This window comes from Lates calcarifer, linkage group LG19 (assembly GCF_001640805.2).
Source record: "Lates calcarifer isolate ASB-BC8 linkage group LG19, TLL_Latcal_v3, whole genome shotgun sequence".
Taxonomy (NCBI): Eukaryota; Metazoa; Chordata; class Actinopteri; family Centropomidae; genus Lates; species Lates calcarifer.
Genome location: NC_066851.1, coordinates 22,815,418 through 22,834,686, shown reverse-complemented (window position 1 = coordinate 22,834,686; position 19,269 = coordinate 22,815,418). Strand labels below are relative to the sequence as shown.

The 19,269-nt window shown below is 43.4% G+C and overlaps 1 protein-coding gene across 1 annotated transcript in view; it reads right to left on the bottom strand.

Moving 5' to 3' along the window:
- The window catches only part of LOC108891407 (protein jagged-2-like), a 48,230-nt gene that overhangs the window by 25,418 nt on the left and 3,543 nt on the right, over positions 1-19,269 (bottom strand). Inside the window, 1 exon segment of the mRNA XM_018688536.2 lies at positions 6,108-6,165. Coding sequence (XP_018544052.1) covers positions 6,108-6,165 — 58 coding nt within the window.

Genomic DNA, 19,269 nt, shown 5'->3' with positions numbered 1-19,269 from the left:
AGGTCTCTACTGATACTAAACATCATGGCTGTTTGAGTCTGAAGGCTTTTACTGACGAACCCTTTAACCCCACAACATAAGGGGGTTAGCTAATGACGTGTTGCTAGTTAGTGGATATGCTAACCTCACATACACAGACAATCACTTAGGGTGAGAGGTTTAGCAAACCATCAAATCAAAAACATTCAACAGGTCAAGTATTTGGGTCAGTTAGATAGGAAAGAACAACAAAAATTCTGAATGACATTCCAGGGAGCAGGGCTGATTCCGGTTAAGGGATTTGACCCAACAACCCCGGTGTTCAGTGCGATTAGAGAATCCACGAGGCCTGTTGTTAACACAGATCAGAGAGAAGGTGTAACCTCCGGTCAAACGTCCCTCTGTTCCACCAAGAATGTGGCAGAAGGAAGAAAAAAAGTGGAGAAAAAAGGGGGAAAGAATAAGAAAATGAAGCGAGCACAAACAGAGGGTGTAGGAGCGAGGCCTGCGAAGGCTTGATAACCGAAATGCTTTTCAGTTTTCCTGCTTGGTGAAATGCTTTTCTGCCCCCCCACCAACTCCTCCTCTCAGGATATCCAGCCCCGACTCCATCGGAGCCAGGCCGGAAATAATAAGAGACGGGGAACAGACGAGGAAGGGCGACATAGGAAAGGCCCTTTAGCTTGTTCTCAAGGAATAGAAGCAAAGTGACCCAGCAGGCTGAGCGGCTGCTGCTGCTGCCAGAGCTGAGGACGACCCGGAGGAGACAGAGCTGGAAGGAAGGACTCATCCTCACTGCTCATGTTGTTGTTGTCTTCAGTGGGTGGAGGAAAGCACCACCACAGGCAGAGTTCACGGTTTAAATCCACTGAAAATCACACACCACTGCACATTTAGACAACCAGGTTGGACATGTAGTTTACACTTATCTTGCTTGGTTATTTAGCTTTTTGTAATTTGCAACTAGGTTAAAATTTCAACAAAGTTCCAGCACAGCATGACGTCTTAGTGAGAGGAGTGTGAACACACATTCCTCTGTGTATTTTAAAAGCGTTGTCATTCCTGCTGAAGTTTGACTCTGTAGAAAAAGCCACTAAAAATCCATTTTCATGCTGTCCTGATTTACTGAGTCTCACTGCGAGTTAACACACTGCCACAGATTTCAGTCCCACACCCACCACCTGAAACACCCAGGCACTCACTCACTGCTGTTCATCTCCAGCAATTAGATATAAAAATATAGACCAATCATGAGCTCTCTCTGTTCTGGAGGAGACACGCTAAGAGGGGCCGTTGTTACTAGGGAGAGCAGGAGAGACAGGGCCATATAAAACCGGCTTATATAAACAACGAGGGCCTTCAGATCCGAGCAGCTGATCATGTCAAGAGCAACATGATTGTCTGTGCTTCCAAAGAGAAGCTTTAAAAACAGAGAGTTTGTCTGACCAGACAGGAGATTTCAGGTGTCAGCCAACGTGCAACAAGCTGCATGTAACTGGAGTGTTTTGTTAGGGGGGACTGTGGCACTTTGACCTTTGACCTCTTTACAGCTTGTCGCTTGTAACAGCAGTGATCTTTGAACTGAAGTCGAGGCTGCGTTCACACCAGCAGTTGAAATGTATATGTTCTTTTTTTCCTTCCCACATTCACACCTTTATGTTTGACTAGAAATCTCATTTTTCATGTAACAAAGGAGGTCAGAGTTTTAAAATATTAAATATTGTACAAGAGCTTTGCCAAACTTCAGTAAATTTGGTACAAATGAACCAGACACTCGATGCCGGCTGTAAGTTCTCCACAGGTTTGGATGGAGACGATCTGAAACATTTGCATTGCATTCATGTTTATAAAGTTTGGGCCAAAAATAATACTAAAAGATTTTTTTTCTATTCAAAATTGTTAAAAATGATTTGACTTGTGGCTTTAGTGTAGGTGTGAGCTATGAGCAGTTAATTTTTCATTCACAGGTTGTTTAATTTGCAGGATATTTATGAGCCTGAGGAGGTGAAAGTATCCAGAGTTTCAGAAGAAAAAAGGAAAAAAAAACAGACTTTTTCTTCACTTCTTTTCCATTCAATCATGTTCTGACCACTCGGACTTATCTTAGTAGAGCTAATGGATGGATGGGCAACTGTAAAAGCACACCTGGAATGAAAACCGGTGCCAGAGCATCAGTCTCACCATAACAGTGATTCAGTGATGATGAGCTGGTTGTCAAGGTGTTCCTTTGTTTTGGGAGGCATCTTCCTCCAGGTGGAACATCAAGTCAGCATCATGAAAATTACATGGCACGAGAAACTGCACTGAATCAACTTTCAAATGCTGTCCTGTGATTGCCAAAACTTTTTCATTACCGACATCAATCATTATCATTATTTGAGCAGAGTACCACTTTACTTTTCCAATACTATAGATTTATACTGTTGGTCTGTGGCAACTGGACGTAAATCAGTATCTGACACATGGCTTGGCAGTTTTTGTGCAGTTTTCCTGCCAATACAGTACTAAGAGTTTCAATGCTGATAACAAAAAAAATGCTTTTTCAGATACCTTAGTTTTTATTCATTTAACAAAATACACCAAAGTGTCGATGCAGAAGTGATAAAAGATGAGTTTGGCAATGTTTTGTTTTTGTAGTTTCATTTCTAAAAGCAGCTCAGAAATTTCCTAGAACAGCTGGACACTGTAGTTGTTAGCAAACGTTACTCAAAGAGGAAGAAACTGCATTTGTCGGGGACTATTTTCCAGCAGCGGATTAATAAACATTTGGTGCTCTGGTGAGTGAGTTGGTGGTAAGCTCTCCAGTACAGATGTTACCTTGCTATTGGCCCAGTGTTGGTATTTCTCCACCCTCCACTGAAGATCCTCACCCGCCAACAATCCACCAGCAAACAGAATCTGCAACAGCTCTGTTCTCTGTTCTCCTGCCATTTCTGTTTTGTTTTTAAACAGGCGGGGGTTTCCTGAGGCATAAACAGCCTCCACAAAGCCTTCTTTTTCCTGAGGCCTCTCCAACCTGCTGCCCAGACCTGTTCACACAAGGCTGCAGCAGCACATACTGTAATGCAGGGCAGGAAACTCACTTCATGTCCTCTCAGAATATTCACCAGCTGCTCCGAGGAAGAATCCATAAGTTAATCTATCTTGTATTTTAACATCATTTTCTTTGTTTGTGCTCAGGTCAGTCACAAGTCTGAGCAAGAAGGTAAATTAGGGTCCAAAATCTAAAGATATAATCATTATAAAGATAAAATCTAAAGATAAATCTAAGATATAATGATGTAAACTAAGAAACCCAGCAGCCAATTATCTAATATGTGATTATTTTGCAATAAATTAGGTAACAGATCAATCATTTATGTCATTTTTAAGTAAATGTGCCAAAAATTTGCAGGTTCTTGTCAAACATGAATATTTTTTCTCAGTGTTTATGACAGTAAATTGAATATTTCTGGTTTTAATAGTTTTGGGTTTTAAGACACTGAGCTACTTGACTTGAATGATTAAATAACAAAACTGTCGACTGAATCGATTCCTTGGCATTAAGTAGCTGTGCCCTGTGGCTGTTTTTTCACGATGCATAAACATCCAGCTGTCCAACTCTAATTTACTGTGCGCCTACTTTAGATTAAACGTGTGCTGTGCAGCTGTATTATGTAGGAAGATACAGTAATGTGTAATCAGGACTTGTGTTGGCAGACAATCAGAGGACTCCGTTTGGGCTCTCGGGCAAAACAAAAGTTGATTGGGAAAACCCTGGATTCTTATTCCTGTGCAAACCTGGTGGTACACAGATGAACTCTCTCTCTCTTTATACTACAGCATCATTAATGCTTGCTTCACCTGCATGTAGCACCCACAGCTGGATACAACAGGTTGGTGCCTGCTCTCTGACGCGTATCGAAAGTCATTCCCAAAAACGTAGGAATTCCCACACTGAGACCAAAACAGACAGTGAAAGTAAACAACAACACTTAACCCGCAGACACGTCTGATAAACCCTCATGGAGGATTTTTGTTTATGATATAATCACATTTATATTTTTAGCTTGGCCAGTGTGACTTTGAAATAAGCGAGCAGGTAAGGTTTCACTTTGACAGGGCGCTTGGCCGCTGACAGACTCACTGACAGATCCAGGGATCAAACCTGTGATCACGCAATGAGAAAATACTCAGTCCAAGTCCTCGAGACGGGGGGCGGCGGTCGAGACGTCAGCACCTTCCATCTGTCTGCCTTTCACAGCCGCCCCTCCCCCTCCCCCTGTCCCTCTGGGGATTAATAAAACATCCATGCACCCATCACACTGCCAGGTCTACAGGTGGTCAAGCTAGCACAGACTTAAGTGTCCCACCACCAGTGCTGAGGCGCGGCGGTCTGGATGCCAGCCTGTCACAGTGTTTCAGGATAATGAAGTGGCGTGCGGTAGCCAGACAGCTGCCGGGATGCTAATTAGGAGAGAGACATTGGAGGGAAATGGTGGTGGGGGGGGGGGGGTCCATAATTAATGGCTTAACGAGGCAATGTGCACACAGGCTTAATATAGAGAACTGAAAACAGCCCGAGTGACCCTGAAGAGGGTGAGAGAGGGGGAGACGGAGGAGGCAGAGCATGAATAAGGGGAGAGTCCAAGGTGGTGTTCATGTGTTCATATCTGCTGCTACTATCTCCTTTTATTCTAGTCAACCAGTTCATATCATGAGCCGTCTTGACTGCTTGGCTTTCTTTCCACTGCGGTTTTCTTTCATTATTCTACACCCGCTTCCCCAGATCTGCTGCAGCTGTGAGGGCGTCAGTGCGTTCATACGACGTCTGAAGGCAGGGTGAGAAACCTGCCGGTACAGAGACGTGCAAGACTCAGGATGAAATGGAGATGGTTGTGCACGTGAGAAGTGAGGATGTTAGATGTGTGCAGGGAGGGGTTTTTTTTTTGCCTTTAAGGACGTGCTCAATGCTACTTTTAAGATACAACTTCTTCACTTCCAACTGAGTCCAGTAGCAGCTCTTTCTTTTTGCTGAATGTAAAATCTGTATACCTCACTGTGTGGAGTATAAACCCAGCTCTAGCAGCTGTATGAAGATGAACATCATCTACAGTGCAGGAAGATCAGATCACGAAGCACGACAGCATCATCAGATGTGTCTGATTCCCATCGATCCTGAACAAATATTCCAGTGAAAGGAAAAGAAACAGCCACAGACATGTTCTTATTAGAGGCACGTACTTCTCATCTGTAGGCGGGGAGATAGATAGTTGCAGTCACTAACTGATCCAGGCCTTAAATCAACTTGTCTGGAGAGCGAGCCAACACCTAGCGAAGCAGATCCCGTGTTGTCTTATCACACAGATTACATCCTTCAATTAACCCCTCTTCCTCCCAGCGGTGTGGGAGGACAAAGCCAAGCAGAACTGAGATGAAGAGCGTGTATAAACAGGATACAGCTGTATACCAGAGGAATCAGTGTGCAGGCACAAGGCAGGTTACAACCAAACCTATTGGCCTTGTAATGAGATCTCAGTTCATACGGTCAGCATGAGTGACTTCACAGAAATTGTTCTCATGGGGAGAGACTGACATCTTCAGATTTTTTTGAACAGGTTTTCACGCTAAGTGCATTCTGTGCTGCAACATCCGCTTCTTCTAGTTCAACCCTTTAGTGAGACGGACAGACAGCAGACAAATGGACGACCAACAGTCACCCAAGAGGTCGAGAGGATTCTTTTTCATCACTCCAACGCTACAGAGCAACATATCTGCACATTTATTCACCGGACTGACGTGAAATTCATTTCAAACATTCATGGTCGCCAGAGGAGGATGCCTGATTTCTCTTGGAATATTTCTGCTCCTTTGAGGATGAACCATTTTGATTTCACTGACACCACGACCTTCGCTGTGCAGCCTGTACGAGGGCTTTAGATAACCAGACGCTTTGAGACTCAGGACAAACAACTGAGCACTGATGGCCGGTCCTGTTAACGAGGTAACATTACTAAAGGCAGGATTATATTCATCACACCAACACACTCAGATATGGACTGAACTGGACTGTAAAGCCATAAATGTGAAGAAGCAGTGGAAGTAGAGGGGACACATGGTGTGTTTCAGGACAGAGGGGGGAGCCTTACCATTGCTGTGTGTGCCGTTGTCCCTGTCCCATGCCTCCACTATCACAGTGTATGCTCGCTGAAAAAGAGAGAGAGAGGAAAGGGGCAGAGGTTATCACAGTGCACACTAATACAGAAACACAGCTCACACTCACACACACACACACACACACACACACGCTCCTGCTGAAACTCAGATATGCCCACTTCAAGACGCAGACAAGACGTGAACATGATGTGGAGTTTACACAGAAACTCAGATATGAGACGCCGTCACTCATAAACAGACACACAAGCACTCTGAAACACACACACACACACACACACACACACACACACACACACACACACACACACACGCACACATTTGGCATAAAAGGTGAGTAACGGTGGGAAAATGAGTCCTGTTCCCACACTGCTGTCACTGATTAGCTTCCATCTGCTCGAGGCTAGTTAACAAGTGCAGCCAGTCACCTGGAAACCACCAACACACACTTTTCATATTTCACCCGACAGATTTACTTTATTTATCTGAGCCAAAAATTAAATCCGTTTTTTTTTTCTTTGTCATCTCTGGCTCAGGTAGATTCATTCGATCACCTTCTCTGTGACCCTGTATCGATTCCAGAGCGTTAACGTTTCATCCTTTCGTTTCCTCCGCTCCACAGGGAGGTCAGCACCCCTGGAACTGGCAGGGAATCGACATCTTGCTCAAGGGCTCTTAGTGTGGTAATGTATTGATTTCCAATGGGGAAATTCATTTTTCCTGCCTGCTCCACAGGGACCTGGCAGGGACACAGTGTGCCTTTTGAAGACAAGTGTCAAAGGGGACACTCGGGGTGATGGATTCAATACTGCTCAGAGTTTCTTGCAACACAGTGGTTGTACATGTCCTCAGAAATGATCTACACCAGATGAACATGTGTCAGGTTGTGAAATACTATGTATGAGGGTATGTGAAGTAGTATTGAATGTTTAGCTGCATTTATGTTGTGTCCAATCATCTACTACATCATATTTCGGCATCAGGGAAATCAAGAGCAGCATTCTGCAAAGTCTGTTCTCTGTTTTAACACTTTTCCTTCATTTAACAAACTATGCCAAAGTTCTCTATGCACCAATGATAAATAAAGGACTGACTAAATTAGTTATAGTCTAAAGTTAAAGTCAAAAACCAGGCTGACAGGCTGGACATGATGTTAATCATTATTTAGTGCTATGATGCAGTATTATGTGGATATTGTGTGTGAAGCGCAGCATGCCTGCACACTATGCCCTACATTCCCCAGCAGACGGACTCCGCCATCCCACAGCAACAAACTCAAACTCTGGATTGTTTCAGGTGCAGGCCTGTTTTTTTCCTTTTTTTTCACGGGCATCAGCAAACAAACCAAGATGGAGCTCGCTGTCTGTCAACTGCATGGGGCCGGACGAGCAGCTGTGAGTTCCCATGACCCAAGTCTGACTCAGAGTGACTGAGGGCTGCAGGGAAGATTACAGGGGAGGTTACAAAGTGGTGCTGGGAGAGATTAGAGGCCGAGAGAAGACAGAAACATGAAACAAAAAGGTGGAGAGCTAAAGTGCTTTATGGTGCTTTAAAGCTAATTTTATGGTACTCTAATAGTTCACAGCGTGGAAAGAGATGAGACCATGTTGTTACAAAGTGCTTGGCAGTTGCTTAATGTGCATTCACAGAAAGCAGGTCTGGAGCTGTTTATTCAAATTAGGCAGCATTTACTTCTTTAAATTTGCCTTTGCTCAGGTGAGAACAATGTGATTCAAAACATGAAATGACTGCACTGAGACGGACGCCTGAGAGAGTAGGAACAGACATCATCTAGAAGAAAACACTGCATGTTTTATCATCATCAGGACTGTGATTAATGGCTGTTTGCATTTTCACTTCAGTGTATAATCAAGGAAACGTCCATCACATCCTCTGAGATAAAGTGTCCAACTGCCCTGTCTGGTCAACGGCTCAAAACCCAAAGATATTCAACTTAGAATGATTGAAACAGTATAAAAAACTCTCATTTGAGAAGCTGGAACTAATGAATGTTTCACAGTTTTATTTGATAATAAGATAAATAATAAGAGTTAGAGTGAGAAAGTACTTAGAAATGAGTGTTTCAGTGATTTCAGGCTCCAATAACATTTAAATCAAGAGTCTGGACTGTTGATAATGTGGTATTGTTGTACATTGTTTTCTGTTCAATGGTCATTGTCCAATATGACATATATCACATTTGTAATGTGATATATGTCATATTGTGACTAATATTTCAACACTGACTAAAAACATATTGCTCAACCTCTTGGCAGCTCAGAGTTAAACTTTTTCACATAGAAACTGAGAGAAACTGATAAAAAAAAGAGTCAGTGCTGGTGCCACTAATGATCTCAGTGATTACACCAGCACCGTGTTTACTGGCTCCACTGTTATTTTCCCAAGTAATCTGCACACAAACATCTTGAGATTAAGATCTCATCTGAAGATGAGAAAAGATGCTGCTCACATTCCTGCTGTATGTCAGTTAATAGTCACTGACTGTAAAACTATAAACAGTCATGTTTTCCACCAATCTCAGGCACGCATAGTAAATTAGCAGTGAAATTAAATGTGGGAAAATGCATCAGTGTGTTTTTCCGACAGGTTTCGTGAGCCTGGAGGTGTGTACGTAACGCCGTGCAGCTCCCAGAGACACACAGATGTTTCCAGATCACAATCCACAGTTTTTACCATCCACTCCCCTGTGAGAGCGCGAGGACGTGTTACACCATCACCACCACCACCACCACCACCACCACGCGAGCGCCAACCATAGCAGTTCCATCAAGACGAGATAGGGTGACGTTATGGTGGCTGACAGTTACCAAACGTTCCTTCTCCTGCTCTGCAGCTTCAGCCTGATGCAGAAGCCTCTTTCTGTCTCGCTGCTCTGCTGTTGTTCCACTTTAGCAGTGCAGTGACAGAGCGATAATCAGCCAGGGTAGTTGTGCTAAATTAAAAAACTCATTTTCCACTCAATTAAGATCAGCTGGTTGTGACATAGTCTGAGACACCGCATTGCAGAGAGCACTTGTTTATGAAATGAATATCGCTGACGTCTCCTTCCCACAGGAACAGGGTCTTTTATTGTATGTGTGTCAAATACTGTGGTGAGATTTAGGGACTGTGAGGCTGAAGGAGACTATCAGCAAGTTTCCTCTTAACTTTGGACACAAAAGCAAATATCTGTCATTTGCATATCCATCATGCACTGCACGGGGACACTTTCAAACTATGATCACCTTTGACTAATAATCCAAATATTCGCTGACAGCACGAACGAACGAACGAATGAACGGACGCCTTCAGACTCCTGATCAGCCCGAGGCTCCTCACCGTCAGTGAGAGATGACACAGCAGTGATTTATGAGCCCAGCGAGGAGCCGTAACTCCGTAATGACTGAGGAGAAATGGACATTATCATAATCAATCTTCCCCTTCGCAGTCGATTTTAAATGTCACAGCCACTGGCTCCTAGAGAGACGGGCCTGAGAGGACCCTGACATGAGTGTGTGTGATTAAACTCTGTGTTTGTGTGCAGTGAAGGACAGGAGCAGATCAAAGTGTCACGTTGACAACCTTATGAGTCGACTCTGTGTGTGTGTGTGTGTGTGTGTGTGCTCTTTTAGTTGTGTGTAATGGGTGTGGGGGGGGCGTGTTGGGAGACACTTGACACCTCCGAACCAATTTACAGGAGTCAGAGGGATTTGAGTTTTCATTAGGCGAGGAGAAACCAGCCCACTCCTCAGCACCTTCACCTGTTCAATGAATAAATTACTGCTTCAGCCGCCAGCAACACACAACCCTGCTGAGAATATACTGTACAGTCAGGAGCTGCTGCACTCACTGTGAATTTAGTTTCTTATACATGCTAACAGGATTCATTCTGTAGTGCTGCTGCAGGTCTCTCCAGGAGGAGCTAAAGTCACTTTCACTTCTTTTAGACTTTGGTCTAGTTTTTGGTGTCAAACTGAAGAAATCGACTGATTACTCCGACTTTACATTCAGGTGGTTCTGTTTCTAACCACAGTGGGTGATGTTAGTGTGTTATAAATAACCCTCCATCACCATCTGTGGCAGCTAACTGGCAAACTAATCTATTCCCCGTTATATGGAGCACGTCTGGACACTTTTCACCGACTGATGTGGCAAATGAAACCACAATAAAAGTCAGGAGACGACACTGACACAAATCAGTCTCTATAATACAACTATAAATCAAGTACTACACAGTAGAAACAGATTGAAAGAGAAAGACAGTCGAGATAAAATATGTATATAAATATATGAATATTTCATTTCTCTAATACTTTACAGGGTTTGACATGATAAACTAAAGGTCTTGATTAGTCAGGACATATAATGGACATTCTCATATAACATGCTCACACGGTTTAACGTTGGAAAATAGATTCCTCTTCTTTCTAATAATATCACCCATCTCAAAGTCTTTGTTTAGTGGCAGCATCTTGATCTAATCGATGAACTTTTCTCAGTGCTGAACCTGACCTCTTCACGTGTCTTGTTCTGTCTTAGAAAACCAGAAAATGCTCATTTGAAAAACTGGAACCAGAGGATTTTGGCCATTTTGTCCATTCTGAAACATTTACAGAATAAAAAGCACCAATGCTTTAAACGTATGAGTTATACACGTGAAAATCAAGAGGAATGTTCCTTTAATTGAAAATTCACAGCAGCAGGGAATTGTTAATGGGGAGTTAAAAAAAAAAAAAATCCGGAGACCCAATTAACAACTTTTCTGGAGTTGTGATCAGAGGAAGAAAAAAAAAACAAGCAGCAACACCTGTCACGTCACACCTGTTAGTCTATTGACATGAATAAAACATGTCGCTCCCGGCAGAGAGGGATGCTGGGATGGTTAATTTAGCACGTTATTAACAGAACAAGCCCACCACCCCTCCTCCACCGCCACCTCTTTCTCTCTAAGGAGGCCTCGTTCAGACAGCAAATCTAATCAAAGCTAATCTAATCAGGTCTTTATACTGAGCTGCAGAATGGTGAAATGACCCAATTCACTTTTCCCACACCAAACGCGTGAAAATCTATTTCTGGCGCTCCAGGTTACGCCGACTCCTCCCGCCACGGAAAGGAATTCTATGAATTAAGTCTTTTATTGAAAATCGGTGGCGTGTATGTTCTGTTAAGGGAGCAGAGGGAGAAAATTCCACCTTAAATCCAACAGTTAGTCCTCTGATTCAGTGACATAATGAATGAATGGTTTTGGTTCTGAAGATAAAGTGAATATTTAGAGCTAAATTTGATTCGTATCTCATGCAGGGAGGATTTCTGTTGCCTTCACAGTTTCTTTTTGTTCTTTATCAAGTTAAGTTGCCGGAGACTTCAAACAAATCCAGATCTTTAAGTCACAGCACGTGCAACGATAAAATCAGAGCACAACACTGTGGTCGGATTTTTATTACCTCCTCTTCAAATCATCTGACTGAAGCTATGCTGCCACTGCTACACTCACACAGCCACCACACATATACTGTATCAGAACCACAAGTCAGGAGCAGAGATGTTGTCTTATCCTTTACTTTGTATCACAACCACAATCGCTTATCGCTCATCTCCTAACTTGTAATCTAAGACTCATGGGCGACGGGGAGGAGGAGGAGGAGGCTCTTTGTTTTATGAAAGCATTGTCTCCTTGAAGTTACATACGGTACAGCACAATGTGCTTTCATGCATTTGATTCTAGCATTTCTTCCGGTATAAGAAGGTGACAGGGTGACAGAGAGTTCACAAAGGAAAAGTACCAGTTTTACAGTCTTTATTGGTACAACAGGGACGTATGAGCATCAGTGAAATCCCCACATTCCCTCTGAGAAATGTCTCTAACAGTTGTCAAAATGTGGACTGTCTGACTGGGTTCCTACAAGCTAGTGTGCATGTGTAAAGCTCACAATGTGTCTGTTACCAGTTCAAATGCTTGGCAGAAGCTCCGGATTCGATAACAGGCTGTAAACAGTGTGAAGTGGAAGAAAAGACTCGAGAGAGAGAGAGAGAGAGAGAGAGGGAGACTGAGGAGAGAGAGGGAGAGCCAGAATCAGACCAGCCATGACCGTAAAAGTCCACAGTGAGTCACTGAGGAAATCCACTAGGTTTTCACAACCTGGTTGGGGCTGATTTCAAGACAGAGCCACTGTGGAACTGAAACAGAAATGTGTAAGTGTGGAGCAGCTGTGGAGGTAGAAGAGGCAGCAGGATGCCGGTCCATTCAAACGGAAACCCGCTACACAAGGAGGCACTGGCATCACAGCTGAAAGGATCGACGGCAGAAACATGAAGGGAGTTTCACCTGCGGCATGCACGAGGACAAAACTGTTCAAGCAGAGCTGAAGATTTAAATTACGTGCTGAGCACAAACATGCCCAAAACCCTGAGAGTCAAGAAACAGCCAACATCTTGAACTGTCTGTTTGTTTTACTGTGCTGAGAAGATTAGGCGACTGACAGAAAATTAATCAACACCATCATGAGTAATTTATCATTCTGAGTCATTTATCAAATAAAAATAGCAAATGTATGTCTCAGCTTCTGCAGCCTCTCATGTAATATCATTATCAACTGATTTTTCAACCATTTTTCAGACAAAACAAAAGACTAAAGACTAAAATAAACAAGACTAGGAATCATACCAAGCCTTTTATGATGGGAGTTTGGTGTTCAAAAAGGCTGATACTCAGCCCTGCTGATGTTTAAATGAACTGATAAGGAGAATAATTTGTTGGTCTGAATGACCTACTGGGACTGTCCCAACATTTTTGGTTTGTGACTCCTTAAAATGAAATAATGTCTGTCAACAGCTATGAACAGTCCAACCAATCATTGGGTGATTTATTCTGCTTGGAGCGTTTCATTTGGAGATTTAGACGTCTAAATGTCTAAAGAGAGAAAGAATCGAGGGTCCCAACAACCCAGATTGGGAACCAGTGTCCTAGGTTACCCAAAACTTTTCTGGGTTCATGAAACTTTGTGGATGGGAGACACTCAGAGTCCCAGCAGAGGAAGAAGGATGAAGAAGACTAGAATAACTTCCATGATGGATGTTAGTGATTCTAAAGACAAAGCAAAGACATGATAACAGTCCTCCTCTGGATGCAGCCATAAAATCAGAGCTCTGTGTCGAGTGAAAAGCCAACAAGCACGAATACCAAATCCAGCATGTTGCACTCCAGAGAGCAACACAAGAGCAGCCTTATGTAAACGCTCTCAAATCTCCATACTTCTCCGTTTCCCCCTCCCTCCGCTCGTCTTGATAACTCAATATCTTGGCACAAAAGCTGAGTCATAAAGTCATTGTTCCCGTTGAAAGGTGCAGTGACAAAGAGGTTAAGGCAGCCCTCGTTTCCACAGTGCTGCTGGGAAAGTGATAGTCACACCATGTGAAAAACCGACCGACCCACCTGAGCACAGATGTGATGAATGAACAGCCCACCTGCACCCGACAACAAACACAAATAAACTCTTTCATGACAAGACGACTTTGTTGCGTGCAACATAAGCTCCGATTGTTGTTTCAACCCAAACTCTTCGGTGGGAGGAGAAACTTCAAGTGGCGTGATACAGAACAGTAGAGTTGTCATGCAGTCAAACACACGTAGGCTTTATTTGAGTGTTAACACAAAAGAGAAAGAGATAGAGATACACAGGGTCAGAGACAATGACTGTAGTAAACTAAAACCAACAGTGTGTTTACGAAGACGTAAAAAGGAAAGGACAATTCACGAGGAGTTCATTTGTGTAGTTAAGATCTAAGAAGTCCTAAAAGTCCTCGAATAATGGGAAGTTTGTACCTGTAAAGATCCATGATACCTGAGCATCAGGTGATAAAGACCTTGTGTAAGTAAATGGACCTTGAGCTGTCTCAGTGAGCTGATTGTGGGCCAGAGCTTCTGCAAGTCGAAGGATGATAATGGTCAAGATCATCGAGGAACCAGATGATCCAAACCACTTTACCTGAGGGTAAACTAGAAGAGAGCGCACCTGAAATGTTGCTAATAATCCCTCATTGCACAGAAAAACTGTCAGCACAGAACTACAGTGAGTACAAGAGGTCAAAGCTGAGGCAGGAATTTGCTGGAAGCTGTGATGGATTTACCGTTTGGGTAATAATTTCACCGTTCACCTTCATTTTTAACATTAAGGTTTGTTTCCTTGATCGTCCCTGTACAGATGACTGATCCAACAGCCATAAATCAACACAGCAATTCCACTTACAACACATCCAATGAGCAGGGTGGCTGTCAATTTAGACACATTATGTATTCAGAAGTGTGTGAGAGTATTGCAGGGGTTTCTACATGAGGTGGAGGGTTGGGTAACTGAAGTTACTGACAGAAATTCTGGCCCCAGATGTGTTGAGAAACCCTGCTGAACCTTCACCCAATCCCTCTGGAGAGGACGGTTACATCAGGCTGCATGACATCCATGTTGCAGCAACATACAGAAACAGAAGAACGCTGCAGTAATACTCTGTCAGGGAGATTTTCCATCAGATTTTCCCTGTTCGACTTCTTCAGCATTCTTCTGGAGAGCCAAATGATGAGTCAGGGTGTGTTCATGCCGAGCGTGTTTGCAGTGGTTTACTTGAACTCTGGAGCATTTACTCCTTCAGTTTGGTTTATTTGTCCACAAAAAGAATGACAGTCATGTTCGTTTCCAGCTACTACTTCATGTGCTTTTTACTGGGATAAACACCAGAGAAGAAGAACTAGCAAGAATTCTGTCATCCCCTAAAATAAAATTTAAAACTACTGTATAAACTAGGCCATGGCTAACAAATTCTCTCACTTTGTGCATGACAGAGAATAAAAACTTCATGTACTGTAACTTTGGTTCATAGGCTGCTTCACAGTGGGAGCCTGAATGAGCCAAATACAAAAATACAACACAATGATCTTTCCCCACTCTGCTTCGGACCAAAGAAAGCAAACTGTAGGTGTGATCGCACCCTCAAAGCTAGCAAAACAAGCTAACAAAACTGGAACACAGGAGCCAAAAGATTCCTAACGCACCAAATATGTAGCTACAGGGTTTTCTCCTGGTAGGTACTCTGAGAGAGAGAGAGGGAAAGATGGACAAGATAAACAAGAGATAGAATGAGATATTAGGAGATAAACAAATATAGGAACAATGAAGGGTTTGGTCATCTACAACCTCCACCTCTCGTTTTTTATTTCCCATCCTGCCCTCCTCCTCTCTCGTTCTTTCTATCTGTCGCTCGGTGAGGTCCAGCTGAGCTCCATTAGCCCTGTGAACAACTACTGGAAGTCAAGTGGGAGATTAAGCTGCTCTGTGTGTGTGTGTGTGTGTGTCTCATGTGTGTAATAACATGCTTTAATCACCACTGCTCACCTCAGTGCTCAAACCGTATGCATTTCATTACCTCTGCCTCGCCTTAACACACACACACACACATTATGAATATGCACACAGAGACACAAGCCTGCTGGACTGAAACACAAGTAGAAATGCTGCACATAGATGTGCAAACAAACACACATGCACGAGCTTTCACGTGAGCACTAAATGGTGAATACTAGACAGATCTTCTTGTCCTTTGACATGTGGACAAGAAGAGCCAGGAATCAAACCACCAACCCTGTGATGAAAGAAATTATACGCAAAATGAACGGAAATATGACCAAGAAGATGTCCAACCAGCTGATCTCATAGAAGACTGAGAAAACCAGCAAATATTCTGCAACTGAGAAGCTGCACTTCAGCTTTAAAATGATCATCAAAATAACTGCCCAGTCATTGTCTGTGAATTGACTAATTGGCAGACATGGTGGTGTGGTATCCATCTTCTCATCTAACTCTGATCTAAGTGTGTTTGGCAGTTTAAAGTTCCTCTTCTTTTAACTGCTTCCAAACAAAAAGCATGATGTTGACATATTGGGAAGATGATGAATTTAACTTGTAACACATGCATGTACTGTGAGTCTCTCTTTGTTTATTACGACTTTGCATTGAGCATCTCAACCTGAACCACAAACCAAGTCTTAGGTAAACATTTGGTTTACCTTCGTGGACTGATTTTTGTCGCCCCTATGCAACTGTGTGAACAGATGTATGTCCCCACAGCGTGATTAACACGAGTACAAAGAGCCAGCCGTACAGACGCATCAGTCACACATAAAACCAAACCCACCAGCAGCATCAACAATCAATCAGCCAGTCAGACGGAGCAGCTAATCACACATTTACACGCCTCCGACCAGAACCAGGTCAGCTGACATGGAACCAGCGGCAGCGTGGGAAAGATGAGCAGACCCGTCCTGACCACAGTTAACCCGAGCAGAGAGCTTTCAACGGCCTCGGCTGGCCAGCACACACCACGTAACAGAGCCCTGCTGTGGTCATCCTGCAGGCTTTTAGGCTTATTAAAGACACACAGAACAGAGGGGGGTGAGGGGGAGCGGCCTGCATGTTTTGGGACTAAATTTGTTGTTTTCCAAAGAACAACATGTCTCAGATTATCCCATCTGCTCCATGAGAATCATTTTTGCAGTTTTGATGTTCAAAGGTTAAAAAATGTTCAAAACTTTCTGTCCATGTCCTGCCGTTTAATCCCACTTCTCCGGGTATCAGCTTACTACCTTTCAGTTACAATAGAGTCTGTTCAAACTAGAGCTGCTGCACACAAAGTTATGTAACACTGATAAATAACCAATTACCACCGGTTGACATTTTCATTCTGCTATTTACACGCAGGAGCGTCGTGAGATCGCATCACAAGCACGGAAAGCTGTGTGACTCAAAAGTAATGATAATATATGGGATCATACTAACATCTATAACAACAGACGTGGCTGGGCAATATGAATCAAAATGCCCGGCGTGTAAACTGTCTGCAAACTACAGGAAGTCATGTAAAGAAGCAGCCACACATAGATTACTGAGCAGGTTTTATTAAAGTGGATATCCTTGTTTTACTTGGAGCATCTGGTGCTGACAGTCCATGACAACGACGGTCCTTTCAAGTTGTGCATATCTTTTATTTTTGTTGCACAAGTGTTTCGCACATGTGACAAAATATGGCGTTTTAGTCTTTCTACATGTTGTCAGCTCGTCCCCCGGACTCCAAACACGCCACATCTCTTCTCTCACTCAGCCTCTCTAACAAACACCAAACCACACCAACTCTTCACCTCCACCCACGTGGACATCACACCCTCCTCCTCCCTCTCCTCTCCTTCCCAAAACTAATCAACCATAAAAGCATCACCAAACTGAGAGGAGCTCCTGATGGAAGAGCAGGCGAGCGCGCCAAAGACGCACTCGGAAAATGAGCCAAACGAGCCAACCGGCCGGCAGTGACGGCATCGAGAAAACAACCGAAGACGACGACGACTCGCAACATTGCACTTTTGATCGCTCACTGATACTCCTCCGAGTGAGGTGATCTTACACTCGGCGTGCTGTAATCATAGCCTGTTTTCCTAATGCTATTTTACTAAAACATTTATTCTAGGAGCAGGAGGCGGAGGAGGTCTCTAAACAACAGCTGTTCCACCTCTGTCCTCTCAGCTCTGCCAGGCTGAGGAGGAAATTCTGGCAAGAGTGGGGGCCGAAGAAAAAAAAAAATCAGGCTATGAAACTGAAGGAGTACGCACCCTTGATCCTTGATTTACTCACAGAGGGGTGAGGGGAGGACAGCAGCTCTAAAAATACCCCATAAGGAGAGAAGGAGAGGCAGATGAAGAGTCAGGAGAGGGTTTGGGGGAGGAGGGGGGCAGCAGAGGAGGAAGAGGAGAAGAAGTAAATGCTTGTTTTGTTCTAGTCACTAGTGTAAAAAAAAAAAGGCGGCATCTTAAGAGTCTGCATCCTAAAAATACACCACCCTCGTGACAGAAAACTCACAAGGAAGCTGAGCTGTTTTTTGTTTTTTTAAGGGGGCTGCTTCCTCCCTCTTTCCTGTCTTCCCCATCATCCCTCCTTCCCTCGCTCCATTGGTCAATCCCACTCCTTCCTCCCCCTTATTCCCTTTCATGAAAAAGATGTCACTGAAGACCCAAACAGCCAGAGGGGGTTAGCATGAAGGGGAAATGATCAGCAGAGGAGAGGGCAGAACAATGTCCTTCTTTTTTATTTTTGCAGCTAATTCATGTCAGGACCAGTGGCCCAGATACTGGGGCCGACTGAAGGAGTCCACTATAGCAGCACCAGAGGCTACAGGCCACGGCCTCGTACAAAACACACTCTGTTAGTGCTGTTTGCTGGCCGACAGCACGACACAGTGCAAACTACAATGTGTGGTGGGAGGAGATGGAGGTTCAATTCATGAAGCAAGTGCGACATGTCATTTTAAATTTTAGTCTTAAAAGATGATTTCTAAACTAATAATTAAACAAAAGTGGATAAAAGTTCTGATGACATGATGACGGAGCGAAGATGTGGAGGTAATGGCTGAAGAAATGTCCATTTTATTTCCCCACAAAATACAATTATATTGAGTTCATTCTTGATCTTGGAAACAGTTTCTTTACAAAAGTTCACTGTCTCCACGACCGCTGAGAAAGCTGAGGAAGGCTGTGAGTTGCAGTTAGAGCCAGTAAGTCGACTTTGAGTTATCAAACAGCATTTCTGTTGCTTTAGAAACAGTTTTCACAATTGCATAAACGGAGAAGGAAAAAGGGCGAACACACACTCGACGAACCAAAACTCACTGATGAAACGAGCACAAAAGAAAATACTGAACTCCTGACGTTTACTCCTCTGATGGAATCGTTTCTGTCACTAAAACCATCCAACATGAAGCGAACACCAAGTTCTCCTACTGCAAGAGCAAGTAAGTGAAGCTGCTAATGTTGGAGGACGTTCATCGTCATGGTTACCATGATAAAAACACGGTTAAGGTTGTGGTTTTCTCAGTTTTATATTACCATGAGAAGCTGTAATGGACACTGCTCACTGTTTTAAACAAGTCATTAATCAACAAATAATAATCAACAGATCACGAGGTGTGAGTCACAGCAGGTCTTACGTGTTCAGTGCGGAGGTGTTGGTCTTTGAGAGTTTCACAGCGCAGGTGATAAACAACCGATTCAAACAAGCAAGTAAAACTTTATGAGCACTGATTAAAAAACAAGAGGTGAGCAGACAT